The sequence below is a fragment of the Hippocampus guttulatus genome, chromosome 16 (assembly GCF_054856545.1).
Source record: "Hippocampus guttulatus isolate MCC_2025c chromosome 16, RoL_Hgut_1.0, whole genome shotgun sequence".
In the NCBI taxonomy this organism is placed as follows: domain Eukaryota; kingdom Metazoa; phylum Chordata; class Actinopteri; order Syngnathiformes; family Syngnathidae; genus Hippocampus; species Hippocampus guttulatus.
The window spans coordinates 15,733,767-15,751,559 of NC_141276.1; the positions used below are offsets into that span (position 1 = coordinate 15,733,767).

General features: G+C 44.1%; 1 protein-coding gene across 1 annotated transcript; it reads left to right on the top strand.

The window, feature by feature from the left end:
• The first annotated feature begins 1,554 nt into the window (after positions 1–1,554).
• LOC147193428 (uncharacterized) lies at positions 1,555–5,191 on the top strand. The gene has a single exon (XM_086132048.1). It carries the CDS (start codon positions 1,855–1,857, stop codon positions 2,953–2,955), a length of 1,101 nt encoding a protein of 366 aa, XP_085988174.1. The 5' UTR covers positions 1,555–1,854; the 3' UTR covers positions 2,956–5,191.
• Positions 5,192–17,793: the final 12,602 nt, after the last annotated feature.

Here is a 17,793-nt window from a genome sequence, read left to right on the forward strand (position 1 = left end):
GGGGAAATTAGATTCCCGGGACACAGAGCCCAAGCGCATCTGTGAGAGCATCGGCTCATTTAGATATCGTTTCTCGCTAAGCGAAAACGGTAAGGAAGCTTTGTCTTCCTGCGGAGGTTGACCACCTCGGCGTGTGTTGCATCTAACGTTGTATGCGTATATTGCGCGTATCGGTTTGTGTTAGTGCGTGAGTGTGATTGGTGATCACACTATTGTGGTAACGTAACCCATATAAACTCCGGCGCGGGCACGTACCGTTTGTTTTCGGGTGACGACCCAGATCTAGATCGCGGTTTTTTTTTTCTTTTGTAAAATACCTGTAAACGCTTCCAGCTGTTGCTAGGCAACATGGCGACACGGAAGTCCTCGGGTTGTTGGCGATTGAGCGGAACACAGCAGACAACAGCACGTTACGATGTAGAGGCGATCATTGAAAACACACGATTAGCTGAAATTGACTGCAGAGGGTCAACGCGATTCGTGAAAAAGTGGAAAAAGAAATACGGATTCTCGGGAGACGTTAATGATTGCGATGAATTGGAAACGGTGTTGGGCAAATTATCGCTGAAAGACAAAGAAAAGCGGAAAAATAATGAACACGGTAAACAATGGTACAAGTGTAAAACACTCGTTGAAAGGGCCAGACGAATACGGGTGAAAAAGGCGAAAGACACACGTCAGAGGCTGGATGAGGATTTAATTGCAGCGGCTGCTGCAACGCAACCCTCAGCCGCTCCAGCGGCCGCCGTTTCGGGGGAGCTGTACCCGGCCTTCCCCCCACAATCGCAAACTGCGAGAGAAAAGAATTCGGTACCCCCTCCGCCCTGGGGAACTAACCAAGCCCCCATAACACCCCTCGATCAAACTACCGCACAGAATTGGAGTCTAGAGAACCCGGTCAAATCGCAGGATGGTCCAAACCCTGGACATCAACACGAAACGCGCTCCAAAGGCACGGTGGGTGAGTGGAGGCGGACCCTCGACCCATCCACCTCGCTAGAGCATAATTCGTATGAGTCTAGATTCGAATGGTACCCTTTCCAAGCGTTCCCTATGGTTCAAATGCCGTCGACGAACGACAAATCGCTGTACGTATATAGACCATGGACGCCAGCCGAATTTCGAGACATCGCCGCGTCACTTCCAAAACCGAAGGACGATCCGGACGAGTTCGTAAGGGAACTATCCGATTTAGTCCACAGTCACAGGCTTAACGCGAGTGAACTTTTGAAATTGCTCTCATTAACTGCCAGTTCCAAGTTTGGCGCAGTTGTGGGCAACTTTAATGGTAGGAAAGCTGCGGGAGGTTATCTGTGCTATGATGAACTCACGCAGGTAGGGGGACCCCTTGACCAAATTATGGAACGTTGCGCCAAGGCATACGAGCGGACGCAAGATCCAAAACAAATTGCCACATGCATCCAAAAGGCTGACGAAACTACGGACGATTTTTTCCATCGTCTGCGAACAGTGTTCAAAATACACGGCGGTATCCCTGAGACACAGTCAGACTTGTTCAATTCGCATTTAAAACAGCATTTGCTCAACCAAGCACACCCTGATGTTACCCAATATGTTAAAAGACATAATTTGAATTGGCCAACATGTCCGATCGATGAGGTTTTGAATTATGCACGGAATTTCGAGCGACTCGAGAACAAGAAAAAGAAGAATGAGAGTCACGTGACTAACATTTATTACGCCGCAAAAAACCCACACGCACACGGGAAAACCCCGGGTACTCCTTATAAAGGTAATAAACAAATACGGTCGTTTGCTCCCTTCAAATTAACCCCTAGGGACCAAAGACGTTTTGTTGAAGGCAGATGTTTTCTTTGTGGACAAAAGGGTCACATGGTGAAAGAATGTAGACAACAGCGGAAGGACAGGCGCGTGCGGGAGCGTGATGGTAGCACGGGAACCTCCTCATCAGATGAGGAGGATTTACAAACGATACGGAATAAAAAAGAGGAGGTAGCTATGACAGCGATAAAGGCCTCTGCGCCTTTGTTTGAATCGCCCGCCTCAAGTGAGGACGAGGGTGACATCTTAGCCGGTAGCAATCATGTTTTCGACACAGAAAACTACCTGCTGAGATGTGAAACCTCGTCCATAACTAAACCGGAAATGACGTTGTTGGTCGAAGGAATCCCGACCGTCTTCCTTGTCGACACGGGCGCCGATATCACTGTTCTCGGTCGTTGGGATCGCGATACTGTGAAGCCAAGCGATGGCAAAATTCGCATGAAAGGAGCACACGGCTCCGTGCAGCCCCTGACGTTATCGCAAACAGTAACCATTACTTCCCCCACAGACCCAAATCGGAAGGCACTCGTCGAAGCCGCGCTAAATTCTCGCTGTCCACATAATTTATTGGGACGGGATGCTCAAACGCAACTCGAGATTTACACCATCGTAAATCACAAGGGCCAGATTGAAGCCCGCATGGGGAACAGTCAACATGATGCTCGCTATTTTTGGACACTCGATTTACCGAACGATGACGTAACTCGGAGTTCCGAATGTCTAGTTCGATTGGCAGGTACCAAATTAAAGCCAGGAGGTAACGTGCAAACGGCGAACAACCTGCACGCGACTATCAGGCGTAAGCAGACACCAGGACCAGACCCTGACTACACTAAAGTTTTTCTGGGCCTGCAACCCCAGGGTATTGTTGTTGAGCACGTGTATTGGAAAGATCAGTGGTGTTTCGCCACAGCGCGGGTAGGAAGGGCGGTCAAGCCCCTCCTCTCACAAGGGCAACACATTTACATACCGCTCGGCAAACCAGAGCAATGTGAGTGGAAAAATATGAATAACCTTGCGAGCTCCGTTCCAAACCACCTGTGGAACCCCTCCCCCGCCAATCCGGGGTGCGAGGAAACACAGGATGGCTGGGTGCGTCAATACATCAATTGGAAAGTGATGACTACTCCGGCCGTTCATTTCAGCTGACAAATTGCAGTAACACGTGACGTACTAGCAATAGAGGCACAGGACACAACACAGGATGATTTGAAATCAAGACAAATTTTTGCACCTCACACAGAACGAAAATATTGGACACATAAGAGAGCACAACCAGATGACGCAGGGATAGAGAAATTGGAAGGCGGGAAACGTTGGCTTCCAATCTCTCTCTTCGAGTGCGCCGCGAGGTTGACACATGGCTTGTCACATGTGTCAACAGGGGGGATGATAGCGATGATAACACAGGTGCACCAATATTATCATACACATGGGTTTATGCATATTTCAAAGAAAATTTGGAGATGTTGTGTAATCTGTTTGAACCAAACACAAGGGAAACGATACTGTCTTGTCATTGTTGATGTGTTTTCAAAATGGGTTGAACTGTCTTTGAGCGCTCACGATGATTCAGGAACTGTCATGAAAGCATTGGGCGAATTGTTGGACACTGATTTAGAGCGACACTGTGCGTACCACCCGCAATCAGCTGCATTTGTGGAATGCATTAATGGAACTGTCAAAGCCAGGCTCATTGAGACAATGAGAGAGACTAAAAGACTATTTGATCAGAAAGAGATGCATAGGCACAATGACTTGCCAGAGTGTTCTGCTCCACAGACTCGCCAGGTCCGGAGTGGTGATCAGAATTTCCTCAAGGTGCTGAAAAGACTTCTCTGGGACAGTGAACGCTGGAATGGCCCCTCCCAAGTGATTGCAGCAACAAAAACTGCGGTCAAGATCGAAGGACGCGATGGCTGGATCCACCAGTCGCAGTGCAAGCTCCTTCGGTTTGAGGTTGAGGGGCCTAGCGACGCCAGTCCCAGGAAGGAGAATCAGCACCTAAGTCCAAGTGCGCTGACCTTGCGTGCCGCCGAAAGACCACAGTGGGAGAGAGGGTTTTCCATGGTAAACGCACCCCTCTCAAGAAAGACCACAGGAAGGGCAGTCAAGCGTTGCCGATGCACCATCAGCATCATCGGCATCATCCTTATGGGCCTAAGAGAAGTCACGGTGGGCACACAGGCCCACAGAAGGAGTGACTTGCCCCATGGGATTCAATGTCGGGAGGCAGGAGACGATTGTTGGTATATTTTTCTTTTTGTGTTTTCGTGTCGCTTGCGCGATCCCGCTGGTCAGAGGTTGTGCTGCCAAATTCATGGATGCTATCAAAGTGAAGTGGCGGCTCACCTGACTGTGGCCATGTCGGAGTACCAACAGGGGCACACGGGGTCTGACGAAGATTATGTTAACACTGACTTTGGTGATTGATTTACTGGAACCTTATGTAAGCCCGTATGACGACTTCACAGAAAAGCATTGCAGATGTGAGTGTTTGATGTTCTTGGGTTGGCTTACTTTGTATATAGTAGTTAGTTAGTAGTTAGTTTTGTTAGATTTTGATTTTCATTTGAGGTGTGTTTAGATTCGATTTGATTTTAAATTACTTTGTGTTTAGATTAGGTTTTGATTTTCATTTAATGTGTGTCTAGATTAGATTTTGATTTTCATTTAATGTATAGCCATTGCCCGGGAAGGGTTTTCTGTCCTGATTGTTACACCCCCTTCCCCTCAGGACAGTTTTTCTTCCCACCCGTGCAATTGCATATCAATGTCACCTGGGCGTTTGACGAAACTTTAATTATGATACAGAGGTGGGAATGTTAGAGGAATCTATGAGCAAAATTGTATCATGTTTAAAGTTTCATTTAATTTGGGCACATCGAAGCGTTTGGGTGCGTATCCAGCACCCCCAAATGCCTGCACACAAAGGCGCCGGCCGTCTGGCCGGGGGACTGTTGAAGTCCACAATTAGCACGTCAATACAGGTGGACAACCACAGGGGAGAAGGCGACACTCGGTCACAAAAGGGGAATGAATAATTCGGGAACAGCGGTTGAGCAACAAAAGACGAGTTGAGAACACCCGTCGCGCCCAGACGACATTGACCATCCGCAAAGTCTACAACATGCTAATTCGATGTAGACCAGCCAGAAAAGGCGCCAATGTACTGGTGGTTCAAGTTGGAAAAACAGGTAACCAATCACTACCGAGGAGCCGGACCGGGGTGCGGCATGCAAACATCGGGGGCAGTGTTTTTCTTGTATTTTGCATATGTTACAATAAAATGTCGAACTCGCGGTGGCGGGACTGAGAGTGTGATCGCGGAGCAACTAACCGTCGTTCGCTCTCAGAGATCCGCTCCCGCCGATATTGAAGACAATTTTCCTGTGTGCCGAGTCATTTCTTTAACTTTGTCCGAGAAAATCTCTGACACACGCCTAAACCAAAGGACTTATGCACACACTTCAACATGTATTTAGTTCAGGATGTCCTCCTGAAGCCTAAATGAGCATTCATTTGACCACACAACTCATTCCTATGAAGATACATTCAAACTCACAAAAAGTGCTCAGCTCGGGCTGAAAATGCATTTAAAGCAATAAAAACTCAAATTGAGTGTCACGCCCAAACCAAAGAACTTATGCACACACTTCAATATTTATTTAGTTCAGGATGACCACCTGAAGCCTAAATGAGCATTAATTTGACCACACAACTAATTCCTATGAAGCTACATTCAAACTCACAAAACGTGCTCAGCTCGGGCTGAAAATGCATTTAAAGCAATAAAAACTCAAATTGAGTGTCACGCCTAAACCAAAGGACTTATGCACACACTTCAACATGTATTTTGTTCAGGATGACCACCTGAAGCCTAAATGAGCATTAATTTGACCACACAACTGATTCCTATGAAGATACATTCAAACTCACAAAACGTGCTCAGCTCGGGCTGAAAATGCATTTAAAGCAATCAAAACTCAAATTGAGTGTCACGCCTAAACCAAAGGACTTATGCACACACTTCAACATGTATTTTGTTCAGGATGACCTCCTGAAGCCCATATGAGAATTAATTTGACCACACAACTCATTCCTATGAAGATACATTCAAACTCACAAAACGTGCTCAGCTCGGGCTGAAAATGCATTTAAAGCAATAAAAACTCAAATTGAGTGTCACGCCTAAACCAAAGGACTTATGCACACACTTCAACATGTATTTTGTTCAGGATGACCACCTGAAGCCTAAATGAGCATTAATTTGACCACACAACTCATTCCTATGAAGATACATTCAAACTCACAAAACGTGCTCAACTCGGGCTGAAAATGCATTTAAAGCAATAAAAACTCAAATTGAGTGTCACGCCTCAACCAAAGGACTTATGCACACACTTCAACATGTATTTTGTTCAGGATGATCTCCTGAAGCCTAAATGAGCATTAATTTGACCACACAACTCATTCCTATGAAGATACATTCAAACTCACAAAACGTGCTCAGCTCGGGCTGAAAATGCATTTAAAGCAATAAAAACTCAAATTGAGTGTCACGCCTAAACCGAAGGACTTATGCACACACTTCAAGATGTATTTTGTTCAGGATGACCTCCTGAAGCCTAAATGAGCAATAATTTGACCACACAACTCATTCCTATGAAGATACATTCAAAGTCAGAAAGCGCGCTCAGCTCGGACTGAAAATGCATTTAAAGCAATAAAAACTCAAATGGAGTGTCACGCCTAAACCAAAGGACTTATGCACACACTTCAACATGTATTTAGTTCAGGATGACCACCTGAAGCCGAAATGAGCATTAATTTGACCACACAACTCATTCTTATGAAGATACATTCAAACTCACAAAACATGCTCAGCTCGGGCTGAAAATGCATTTAAAGCAATAAAAACTCAAATTGAGTGTCACGCCTAAACCAAAGGACTTATGCACACACTTCAACATGTATTTTGTTCAGGATGACCACCTGAAGCCTAAATGAGCATTAATTTGACCACACAACTAATTCCTATGAAGCTACATTCAAACTCACAAAACGTGCTCAGCTCGGGCTGAAAATGCATTTAAAGCAATAAAAACTCAAATTGAGTGTCACGCCTAAACCAAAGGACTTATGCACACACTTCAACATGTATTTTGTTCAGGATGACCACCTGAAGCCTAAATGAGCATTAATTTGACCACACAACTCATTCCTATGAAGATACATTCAAACTCACAAAACGTGCTCAGCTCGGGCTGAAAATGCATTTAAAGCAATCAAAACTCAAATTGAGTGTAAGGCCTAAACCAAAGGACTTATGCACACACTTCAACATGTATTTTGTTCAGGATGACCTCCTGAAGCCCATATGAGAATTAATTTGACCACACAACTCATTCCTATGAAGATACATTCAAACTCACAAAACGTGCTCAGCTCGGGCTGAAAATGCATTTAAAGCAATAAAAACTCAAATTGAGTGTCACGCCTAAACCAAAGGACTTATGCACACACTTCAACATGTATTTTGTTCAGGATGACCACCTGAAGCCTAAATGAGCATTAATTTGACCACACAACTCATTCCTATGAAGATACATTCAAACTCACAAAACGTGCTCAACTCGGGCTGAAAATGCATTTAAAGCAATAAAAACTCAAATTGAGTGTCACGCCTCAACCAAAGGACTTATGCACACACTTCAACATGTATTTTGTTCAGGATGACCTCCTGAAGCCTAAATGAGCATTAATTTGACCACACAACTCATTCCTATGAAGATACATTCAAACTCACAAAACGTGCTCAGCTCGGGCTGAAAATGCATTTAAAGCAATAAAAACTCAAATTGAGTGTCACGCCTAAACCGAAGGACTTATGCACACACTTCAAGATGTATTTTGTTCAGGATGACCTCCTGAAGCCTAAATGAGCAATAATTTGACCACACAACTCATTCCTATGAAGATACATTCAAAGTCAGAAAGCGCGCTCAGCTCGGACTGAAAATGCATTTAAAGCAATAAAAACTCAAATGGAGTGTCACGCCTAAACCAAAGGACTTATGCACACACTTCAACATGTATTTTGTTCAGGATGACCACCTGAAGCCTAAATGAGCATTAATTTGACCACACAACTAATTCCTATGAAGCTACATTCAAACTCACAAAACGTGCTCAGCTCGGGCTGAAAATGCATTTAAAGCAATAAAAACTCAAATTGAGTGTCACGCCTAAACCAAAGGACTTATGCACACACTTCAACATGTATTTTGTTCAGGATGACCACCTGAAGCCTAAATGAGCATTAATTTGACCACACAACTCATTCCTATGAAGATACATTCAAACTCACAAAACGTGCTCAACTCGGGCTGAAAATGCATTTAAAGCAATAAAAACTCAAATTTTAAAAAACTTTACCAGTGTAGGCAACTTAATAATAATAATAATACTAATAATACATTTTATTGATAAGCGCCTTTCAAGACACCCAAGGACACTTTACAATAACAAAAAACACAAAACAATACGGGTTGAGCAGCTGACATGTCTGTCATTTTCTTGTGAGAATTAATTTTTTTCCAGAACAACACTCACAAAATTAGATATAGGTCTACATGACTTCCAACATTGTGATGTGCACTCACAGCAGCAATACCAGTCTTCGGCCGCTCAATTCATGCAAATTCTTCTCAAGACACTGCTCATGGTACCACCTTTCGCACTGGGTCTCGTCAAAAGGGGGCCGGGGGGAGAGAACCCTAACATCGCAAGATTATATGTTCGGAAATTTCAATCAGGATAACTCTAAGTTGCTTTTAAAATTCAAATTTTTTCTTTTACTTGAACCAACCCAATTTCAATGATGCATGCAAAGCATCATGAAGACAATGTCGATGCAAGATAAATTGTGTGTTCTTCCATTGTAAAAATCACTCGTTTTGTCAGAGGACCTTTTCCAGGTGGTTTTGCCATTTAGAGCATGCCACAGTGCATGGCGAGAACAAATACGACAACATGACGGAATATCAGTGAACATTAAACTTAAAATTCACAGTGTGTAAATATGGGATTGAAATTTTATCTTGACATTTTATTTTCATCGGAGCAGTGAATAACACGAGATTTTTCGTTGTGGTACAAGTCATAAAAAATGACTTTCTCATAAGCTTTCAGAATTCATCCCTGGTATCAACACTTCCTCTTCATGAAGTAGTTTGAAACAAAATACCTCTTATTTGTTTTCAAATCTCTGAATAATCTCGCGCCACCTTACCTCTCTGAGCTCATCCGCCCCTACACACCTGCCCGGCGCCTCAGGTCTGTGGACCAGACTTTATTAGAAGTACCAAGAACTAAACTGAGGCTCAGAGGGGATCGAGCCTTTTCTGTTGCTGGTCCCTCTCTCTGGAATGACCTCCCACTAAACATTCGGCAAGCCTCCTCGCTGCCCATCTTCAAAACCCTCCTCAAAACTCACTTGTATTCTTTGGCATTCGACTCAGCATGACTTAGATTTGTTCTTGGTTTTACTGTTTGGTGCTTTCTACCGCCTTTATTGCCGATTTGTCTTACTGTTTATTGTGCATGTTAAATTGCTCCATGTACAGCACTTTGTATGCAGCGATGGCTGTTTGAAAGTGCTCTATAAATACTGAAAACAAAAACAAAAAAAAAACAAAAATATATCTTTGGCATCATTTCTGGATGCCACAATTAAACATTTTTTGCATGGGTGATCATCATCCAATAAACCTGCTGTGGTCAGTATTTCTGACGATTGTCTTGTTCTCTTATTTTCCATCGCCACATAATGTTCTAAAATTGATGCACGGAATGTCTGGGGAAGGCCTTCATCAGTTCCACTGCCATCTGAAAAAAAATAGCTTGTTTGTCTTGTGGGAGTGACAAAACTGTTTCGGGCGAACAATTTGAAAACACAATTTGTACAAGGCTGCATAAAGCTGGACGATCGCTTGGTTGTGCGTTGAAGTTTTGGACCCTGTGTTGTCAACCCGCGCCACTTTCGGCCTGCCTGGCTTGGAGGAGCTCCGGCGGGGACAAACTGGCGGCATCGCTTCTATACCGGCCCGTCGCGGGCGTATTCGACGAGGTTTATTAGCCCGTTGCTTGACACCCGCGCCCCTCCCGGCTTCCCGCAAGATCCCCCTGATCAGAGCTGCATTGCGATCCGCTAGGAGCAGCCGCGCCCGGGCCGTGTTTTGCAGCGGCATTGTACGATATTTCGCGAGGATGGCCGTGAGCTTTTCACCCACTTCGCTTGCAACCCGGGCCACGTTGGACCGACGGGCGCGGCGAAACTCCGGCGAGGTCAGGCGGGTGGCGTATTTTCCTTCACAGAATGTCGCGCGGGTGTGCGTCGAAGTTTTCTGCCCTTTGTGTTAGGGTCCATTGTTTGTCCACAGTGTCGACCCTCCCTTTTGATTTTGCGCCCGGGACCTAACCGACGCTGTCGCTTGGCCCCGCCAGAGCTGCGCCGTGCCTGGCGGGCCGGCAAAGGCGAGTGTTGCAAGCGAAGAGGTGGAAGACCTCGCGCACACCAACACGACCTGCCGGGAGCAAAGCTGCTGCCCGCTCGGCTCCGCCAGAGATGCACCTCGCTTTGAGGGACAGGGGGCGCGGTGTGCAATCAAAGGGAAGAAAAACTTGGGAATCAAACCGCGCGAAGGTCCGGGACCGAACCGATGCCACCCGCTTGGCCCTGCCGGAGTTGCGCGGGGCAGGTAGGGCCGAGAGTGGTGTGTGTGATAAGCGAAGCGGAGGAACAGCTCACGCCCGCCCGTGAGGAATTTCGGACAGAGCCGTTTTTGCCCACGGCCGAGCCGGAGTTGCTCCGCTGCGGCGCTCAGGCTGTTCCGACGAGGATGTTGGGGCGGAGCGCTGGGAGAACCGCGGGTGTTAAGCAAAGTGTTCGGCTTCGTGAGAGATGAAGAGAGGAACCACGCGCAGACACAAAAAGCACAGAAGGGTTTTATTGCCAGTAAGCGAGACAGGCCGAGGTGGTCACAACTGAAAGGTAGTCAAAATGATCAATTCGAGGAGTGCAGGAATCCTGGAGCGGTACGGCGTCGTCGACACGGCAGGAAGGATCTCTGACGAAGTGACAATGGGTGGCTCTTCAGGCTGGCTTTTATGCTGCAAGTGGCAGATGAGATAATGACTCGCAGGTGTGTCGGGGAGGCAGGTGCACTGATTAGAGAAGCGCCCATCCCACACTGAAAAAGGTAACAATAACTTTTTGGGAGCGGCAAATTCCCCCACAGGAGAACAGAGAAATAGTGGTTTGATTTCGTGGAGTTCGTGGCGCAATGCATGAGGCGTCTGACTACAAATCAGGTCATGCTCGGCCAAAGAGAGGGCGTCCACCAGGTTGAAAAAGAGATGAAGAGCAAACACTGTCAATACATAATAAAGTTTCTCTGTCCCAATATCCAAAAAAAAAGCCCAGTCCGAAGTAGCAAGATTAAGAAAATCTTTTGAAAAAACGCTCACATGAGGCGGATTTTGAGCCTTGCCTATGCAGTGATATTAATAATAATTGTAATAATAATCATGAAAAAGTGTGATGGTGGCGTGGCATTCATTTATCTTTTGAATTGGTGCGTTTAGATTTTTGTTTTTTGCTTTTCCTTGTATTTGGGTGTAGTTTCAAGCGCAGCTCATGTTCACACAACGCACATTTTATCTCATTATTTTTAGAGGGTCACAGGAAATCATATGGAAGGCTGCAATGGCCAACTCTCACCAGCAGAGGCTATCGTAAAGTGCTGGCCGTGCATGGACAAATAGGGCTCTCGCATTTCAGAAAGCACAAGAGTGACACAACGTGGCATCAGCTCTGAGCAGCAAATATTGTCAATTCATCGTCAATTTTTTCCGTCCCAAGAACCCCCCAAAAAAGTCAAAAGAGCCAAGATTTTTTAAAAACGCTCACATCAGAAGGATTTTGAGGCGTGTCGATGCAAAAAAAAAAAGAAAAAAGAAAAAAGACAATTAAAAAGTGTGATGGGGACACGACGTTCTTTGAATTCTAAATTGATATATTTCGATTTTTTTTGCTTTCACATGTATTTGGTTTGAGATTCGATTTCAGCTCATGTTCACAGGGCGGACATTTTATGTTGTTGCTTATTTTTAGAGGGTCATAAAAAAAATCCCAGACTTGACTTCTTCGTTTACAGTTGACTGAATAGGGATGATTGTTTTATTTGGGAGCAGAGAGATGTTGACTTAAATTCGCGGAGTTTATGATGCCACGGATAACGTGTCTCAATACGATTCAGTATTCGTTCGCGGAACGTCAAGCGGCTGGAAGCCGACGTTTTCTGCCCTTTGCGTTCGAAACCATTGTGTGTCCACGGTGCCGCCCCTCCCTTTTTTTGTCTCTTTTTCAGTGTGGGCTGGGCGCCTCTCGAATCAGTGCACCTGCCTCCCCTACACACGTGCGAGTCTTCATCTCATCTGCCACTTGCACCATAAAAGACAGCGTGAACAGCCACCCGTTGCCAGTTCGTCAGCGATCCTTCCTGCCGAGCTAGCTGCTGCCACGCCGTTACGCTCCAGCATTTCTGCACTCCTCAACGTGATCATTTTGACTAGCTTTCAGTTGTTTACACCTCGACCTGACCAACTTTCTGGCAATAAAACCCCTCTTCGTTTTTGGTGTCTGTGTGTGGTTCTTGTATTGATCTCTCACGAAACCTAACACTTTAATTCACATTCGACCCAAACTCCTCGTTTGGAGCGTCCCTCGCGCCGAAACGGTGCAGCATCGGCGGTGCCGTGGGCATAAACAACTCGGTACGACATTTCGCGCGGGTGGGCGTGAGATGTTCCTCCGCTTCACTGGTAACCCTGGATACTCTCCGCCGTACGGGTGCCGTGCGCCCCGAACCCGAAGCAATGAGGGACATTTTAGGGCGGTCGGGTTCGGGTAGGGGTAGGGCTCGGGCTCGGGCTCGGGCCGCCCGATCTTACTTCTGCTCCGGCGGGGCCAAGCGGGTGGCATCCGTTCGGTCCCGGACCTTCGTGCTGTTTGATTACCAAAGGACTTATGCACACACTTCAACTTGTATTTTGTTCAGGATGACCTCCTGAAGCCTAAATGAGCATTAATTTGATCACACAACTCATGCCTATGAAGATACATTCAAACTCACAAAACGTGCTCAGCTCGGGCTGAAAATGCATTTAAAGCAATAAAAACTCAAATTGAGTGTCACACCTAAACCAAAGGACTTATGGACACACTTCAACATGTATTTTGTTCAGGATGACCACCTGAAGCCTAAATGAGCATTCATTTGACTACACAACTCATTCCTATGAAGATACATTCAAACTCACAAAACGTGCTCAGCTCGGGCTGAAAATGCATTTAAAGCAATAAAAACTCAAATTGAGTGTCACGCCTAAACCAAAGGATTTATGCACACACTTTAACATGTATTTTGTTCAGAAGGACCACCTGAAGCCTAAATGAGCATTAATTTGATCACACAATTCATGCCTATGAAGATGCATTCAAACTCACAAAACGTGCTCAGCTCGGGCTGAAAATGCATTTAAAGCAATAAAAACTCAAATTGAGTGTCACACCTAAACCGAAGGACTTATGCACACACTTCATCATGTATTTTGTTCAGGATGGCCTCCTGAAGCCTAAAAGAGCATTAATTTGACTAAACAAATCATTCCTATGAAGATACATTCAAAGTCAGAAAGCGCGCTCAGCTCGGAATGAAAATGCATTTAAAGCAATAAAAACTCAAATTGAGTGTCACACCTAAACCAAAGGATTATGCACACACTTCAACATGTATTTTGTTCAGGATGGCCTCCTGAAGCCTATATGAGCATTAATTTGACCACACAACTCATTCCTATGAAGATACATTCAAACTCACAAAACATGCTCAGCTCGGGCTGAAAATGCATTTAAAGCAATAAAAACTCAAATTGAGTGTCACGCCTAAACCAAAGGACTTATGCACACACTTCAACATGTATTTTGTTCAGGATGACCACCTGAAGCCTAAATGAGCATTAATTTGACCACACAACTCATTCCTATGAAGATACATTCAAACTCACAAAACGTGCTCAACTCGGGCTGAAAATGCATTTAAAGCAATAAAAACTCAAATTGAGTGTCACGCCTAAACCAAAGGACTTATGCACACACTTCAACATGTATTTTGTTCAGGATGACCTCCTGAAGCCCATATGAGAATTAATTTGACCACACAACTCATTCCTATGAAGATACATTCAAACTCACAAAACGTGCTCAGCTCGGGCTGAAAATGCATTTAAAGCAATAAAAACTCAAATTGAGTGTCACGCCTAAACCAAAGGACTTATGCACACACTTCAACATGTATTTTGTTCAGGATGACCACCTGAAGCCTAAATGAGCATTAATTTGACCACACAACTCATTCCTATGAAGATACATTCAAACTCACAAAACGTGCTCAACTCGGGCTGAAAATGCATTTAAAGCAATAAAAACTCAAATTGAGTGTCACGCCTAAACCAAAGGACTTATGCATACACTTCAACATGTATTTTGTTCAGGATGATCACCTGAAGCCTAAATGAGCATTAATTTGACCACACAACTCATTCCTATGAAGATACATTCAAACTCACAAAACGTGCTCAGCTCGGGCTGAAAATGCATTTAAAGCAATCAAAACTCAAATTGAGTGTAAGGCCTAAACCAAAGGACTTATGCACACACTTCAACATGTATTTTGTTCAGGATGACCTCCTGAAGCCCATATGAGAATTAATTTGACCACACAACTCATTCCTATGAAGATACATTCAAACTCACAAAACGTGCTCAGCTCGGGCTGAAAATGCATTTAAAGCAATAAAAACTCAAATTGAGTGTCACGCCTAAACCAAAGGACTTATGCACACACTTCAACATGTATTTTGTTCAGGATGACCTCCTGAAGCCCATATGAGAATTAATTTGACCACACAACTCATTCCTATGAAGATACATTCAAACTCACAAAACGTGCTCAACTCGGGCTGAAAATGCATTTAAAGCAATAAAAACTCAAATTGAGTGTCACGCCTCAACCAAAGGACTTATGCACACACTTCAACGTGTATTTTGTTCAGGATGACCTCCTGAAGCCTAAATGAGCAATAGTTTGACCACACAACTAATTCCTATGAAGCTACATTCAAACTCACAAAACGTGCTCAGCTCGGGCTGAAAATGCATTTAAAGCAATAAAAACTCAAATTGAGTGTCACGCCTAAACCAAAGGACTTATGCACACACTTCAACATGTATTTTGTTCAGGATGACCACCTGAAGCCTAAATGAGCATTAATTTGACCACACAACTCATTCCTATGAAGATACATTCAAACTCACAAAACGTGCTCAGCTCGGGCTGAAAATGCATTTAAAGCAATAAAAACTCAAATTGAGTGTCACGCCTAAACCGAAGGACTTATGCACACACTTCAAGATGTATTTTGTTCAGGATGACCTCCTGAAGCCTAAATGAGCAATAATTTGACCACAGAACTCATTCCTATGAAGATACATTCAAAGTCAGAAAGCGCGCTCAGCTCGGACTGAAAATGCATTTAAAGCAATAAAAACTCAAATGGAGTGTCACGCCTAAACCAAAGGACTTATGCACACACTTCAACATGTATTTAGTTCAGGATGACCACCTGAAGCCTAAATGAGCATTAATTTGACTACACAACTCATTCCTATGAAGATACATTCAAAGTCAGAAAGCGCGCTCAAGCTCGGGCTGAAAATGCATTTAAAGCAATAAAAACTCAAATTGAGTGTCACACCTAAACCAAAGGACTTATGCACACATTCAACATGTATTTTGTTCAGGATGACCTCCTGAAGCCTATATGAGCTTTAATTTGACCACACAACTCATTCCTATGAAGATACATTCAAACTCACAAAACGTGCTCAGCTCGGGCTGAAAATGCATTTAAAGCAATAAAAACTCAAATTGAGTGTCACGCCTAAACCAAAGGATTTATGCACACACTTTAACATGTATTTTGTTCAGAAGGACCACCTGAAGCCTAAATGAGCATTAATTTGATCACACAATTCATGCCTATGAAGATGCATTCAAACTCACAAAACGTGCTCAGCTCGGGCTGAAAATGCATTTAAAGCAATAAAAACTCAAATGGAGTGTCACGCCTAAACCAAAGGACTTATGCACACACTTCAACATGTATTTAGTTCAGGATGACCACCTGAAGCCGAAATGAGCATTAATTTGACCACACAACTCATTCCTATGAAGATACATTCAAACTCACAAAACGTGCTCAGCTCGGGCTGAAAATGCATTTAAAGCAATAAAAACTCAAATTGAGTGTCACGCCTAAACCAAAGGACTTATGCACACACTTCAACATGTATTTTGTTCAGGATGACCACCTGAAGCCTAAATGAGCATTAATTTGACCACACAACTCATTCCTATGAAGATACATTCAAACTCACAAAACGTGCTCAACTCGGGCTGAAAATGCATTTAAAGCAATAAAAACTCAAATTTTAAAAAACTTTACCAGTGTAGGCAACTTAATAATAATAATAATACTAATAATACATTTTATTGATAAGCGCCTTTCAAGACACCCAAGGACACTTTACAATAACAAAAAACACAAAACAATACGGGTTGAGCAGCTGACATGTCTGTCATTTTCTTGTGAGAATTAATTTTTTTCCAGAACAACACTCACAAAATTAGATATAGGTCTACATGACTTCCAACATTGTGATGTGCACTCACAGCAGCAATACCAGTCTTCGGCCGCTCAATTCAGGCAAATTCTTCTCAAGACACTGCTCATGGTACCACCTTTCGCACTGGGTCTCGTCAAAAGGGGGCCGGGGGGAGAGAACCCTAACATCGCAAGATTATATGTTCGGAAATTTCAATCAGGATAACTCTAAGTTGCTTTTAAAATTCAAATTTTTTCTTTTACTTGAACCAACCCAATTTCAATGATGCATGCAAAGCATCATGAAGACAATGTCGATGCAAGATAAATTGTGTGTTCTTCCATTGTAAAAATCACTCGTTTTGTCAGAGGACCTTTTCCAGGTGGTTTTGCCATTTAGAGCATGCCACAGTGCATGGCGAGAACAAATACGACAACATGACGGAATATCAGTGAACATTAAACTTAAAATTCACAGTGTGTAAATATGGGATTGAAATTTTATCTTGACATTTTATTTTCATCGGAGCAGTGAATAACACGAGATTTTTCGTTGTGGTACAAGTCATAAAAAATGACTTTCTCATAAGCTTTCAGAATTCATCCCTGGTATCAACACTTCCTCTTCATGAAGTAGTTTGAAACAAAATATATCTTTGGCATCATTTCTGGATGCCACAATTAAACATTTTTTGCATGGGTGATCATCATCCAATAAACCTGCTGTGGTCAGTATTTCTGACGATTGTCTTGTTCTCTTATTTTCCATCGCCACATAATGTTCTAAAATTGATGCACGGAATGTCTGGGGAAGGCCTTCATCAGTTCCACTGCCATCTGAAAAAAAATAGCTTGTTTGTCTTGTGGGAGTGACAAAACTGTTTCGGGCGAACAATTTGAAAACACAATTTGTACAAGGCTGCATAAAGCTGGACGATCGCTTGGTTGTGCGTTGAAGTTTTGGACCCTGTGTTGTCAACCCGCGCCACTTTCGGCCTGCCTGGCTTGGAGGAGCTCCGGCGGGGACAAACTGGCGGCATCGCTTCTATACCGGCCCGTCGCGGGCGTATTCGACGAGGTTTATTAGCCCGTTGCTTGACACCCGCGCCCCTCCCGGCTTCCCGCAAGATCCCCCTGATCAGAGCTGCATTGCGATCCGCTAGGAGCAGCCGCGCCCGGGCCGTGTTTTGCAGCGGC

Excerpts from the sequence above, each read along its gene's own strand:
- LOC147193428 (XM_086132048.1), top strand. The coding sequence starts at position 1,855 with ATGGTGAAAGAATGTAGACAACAGCGGAAGGACAGGCGCGTGCGGGAG.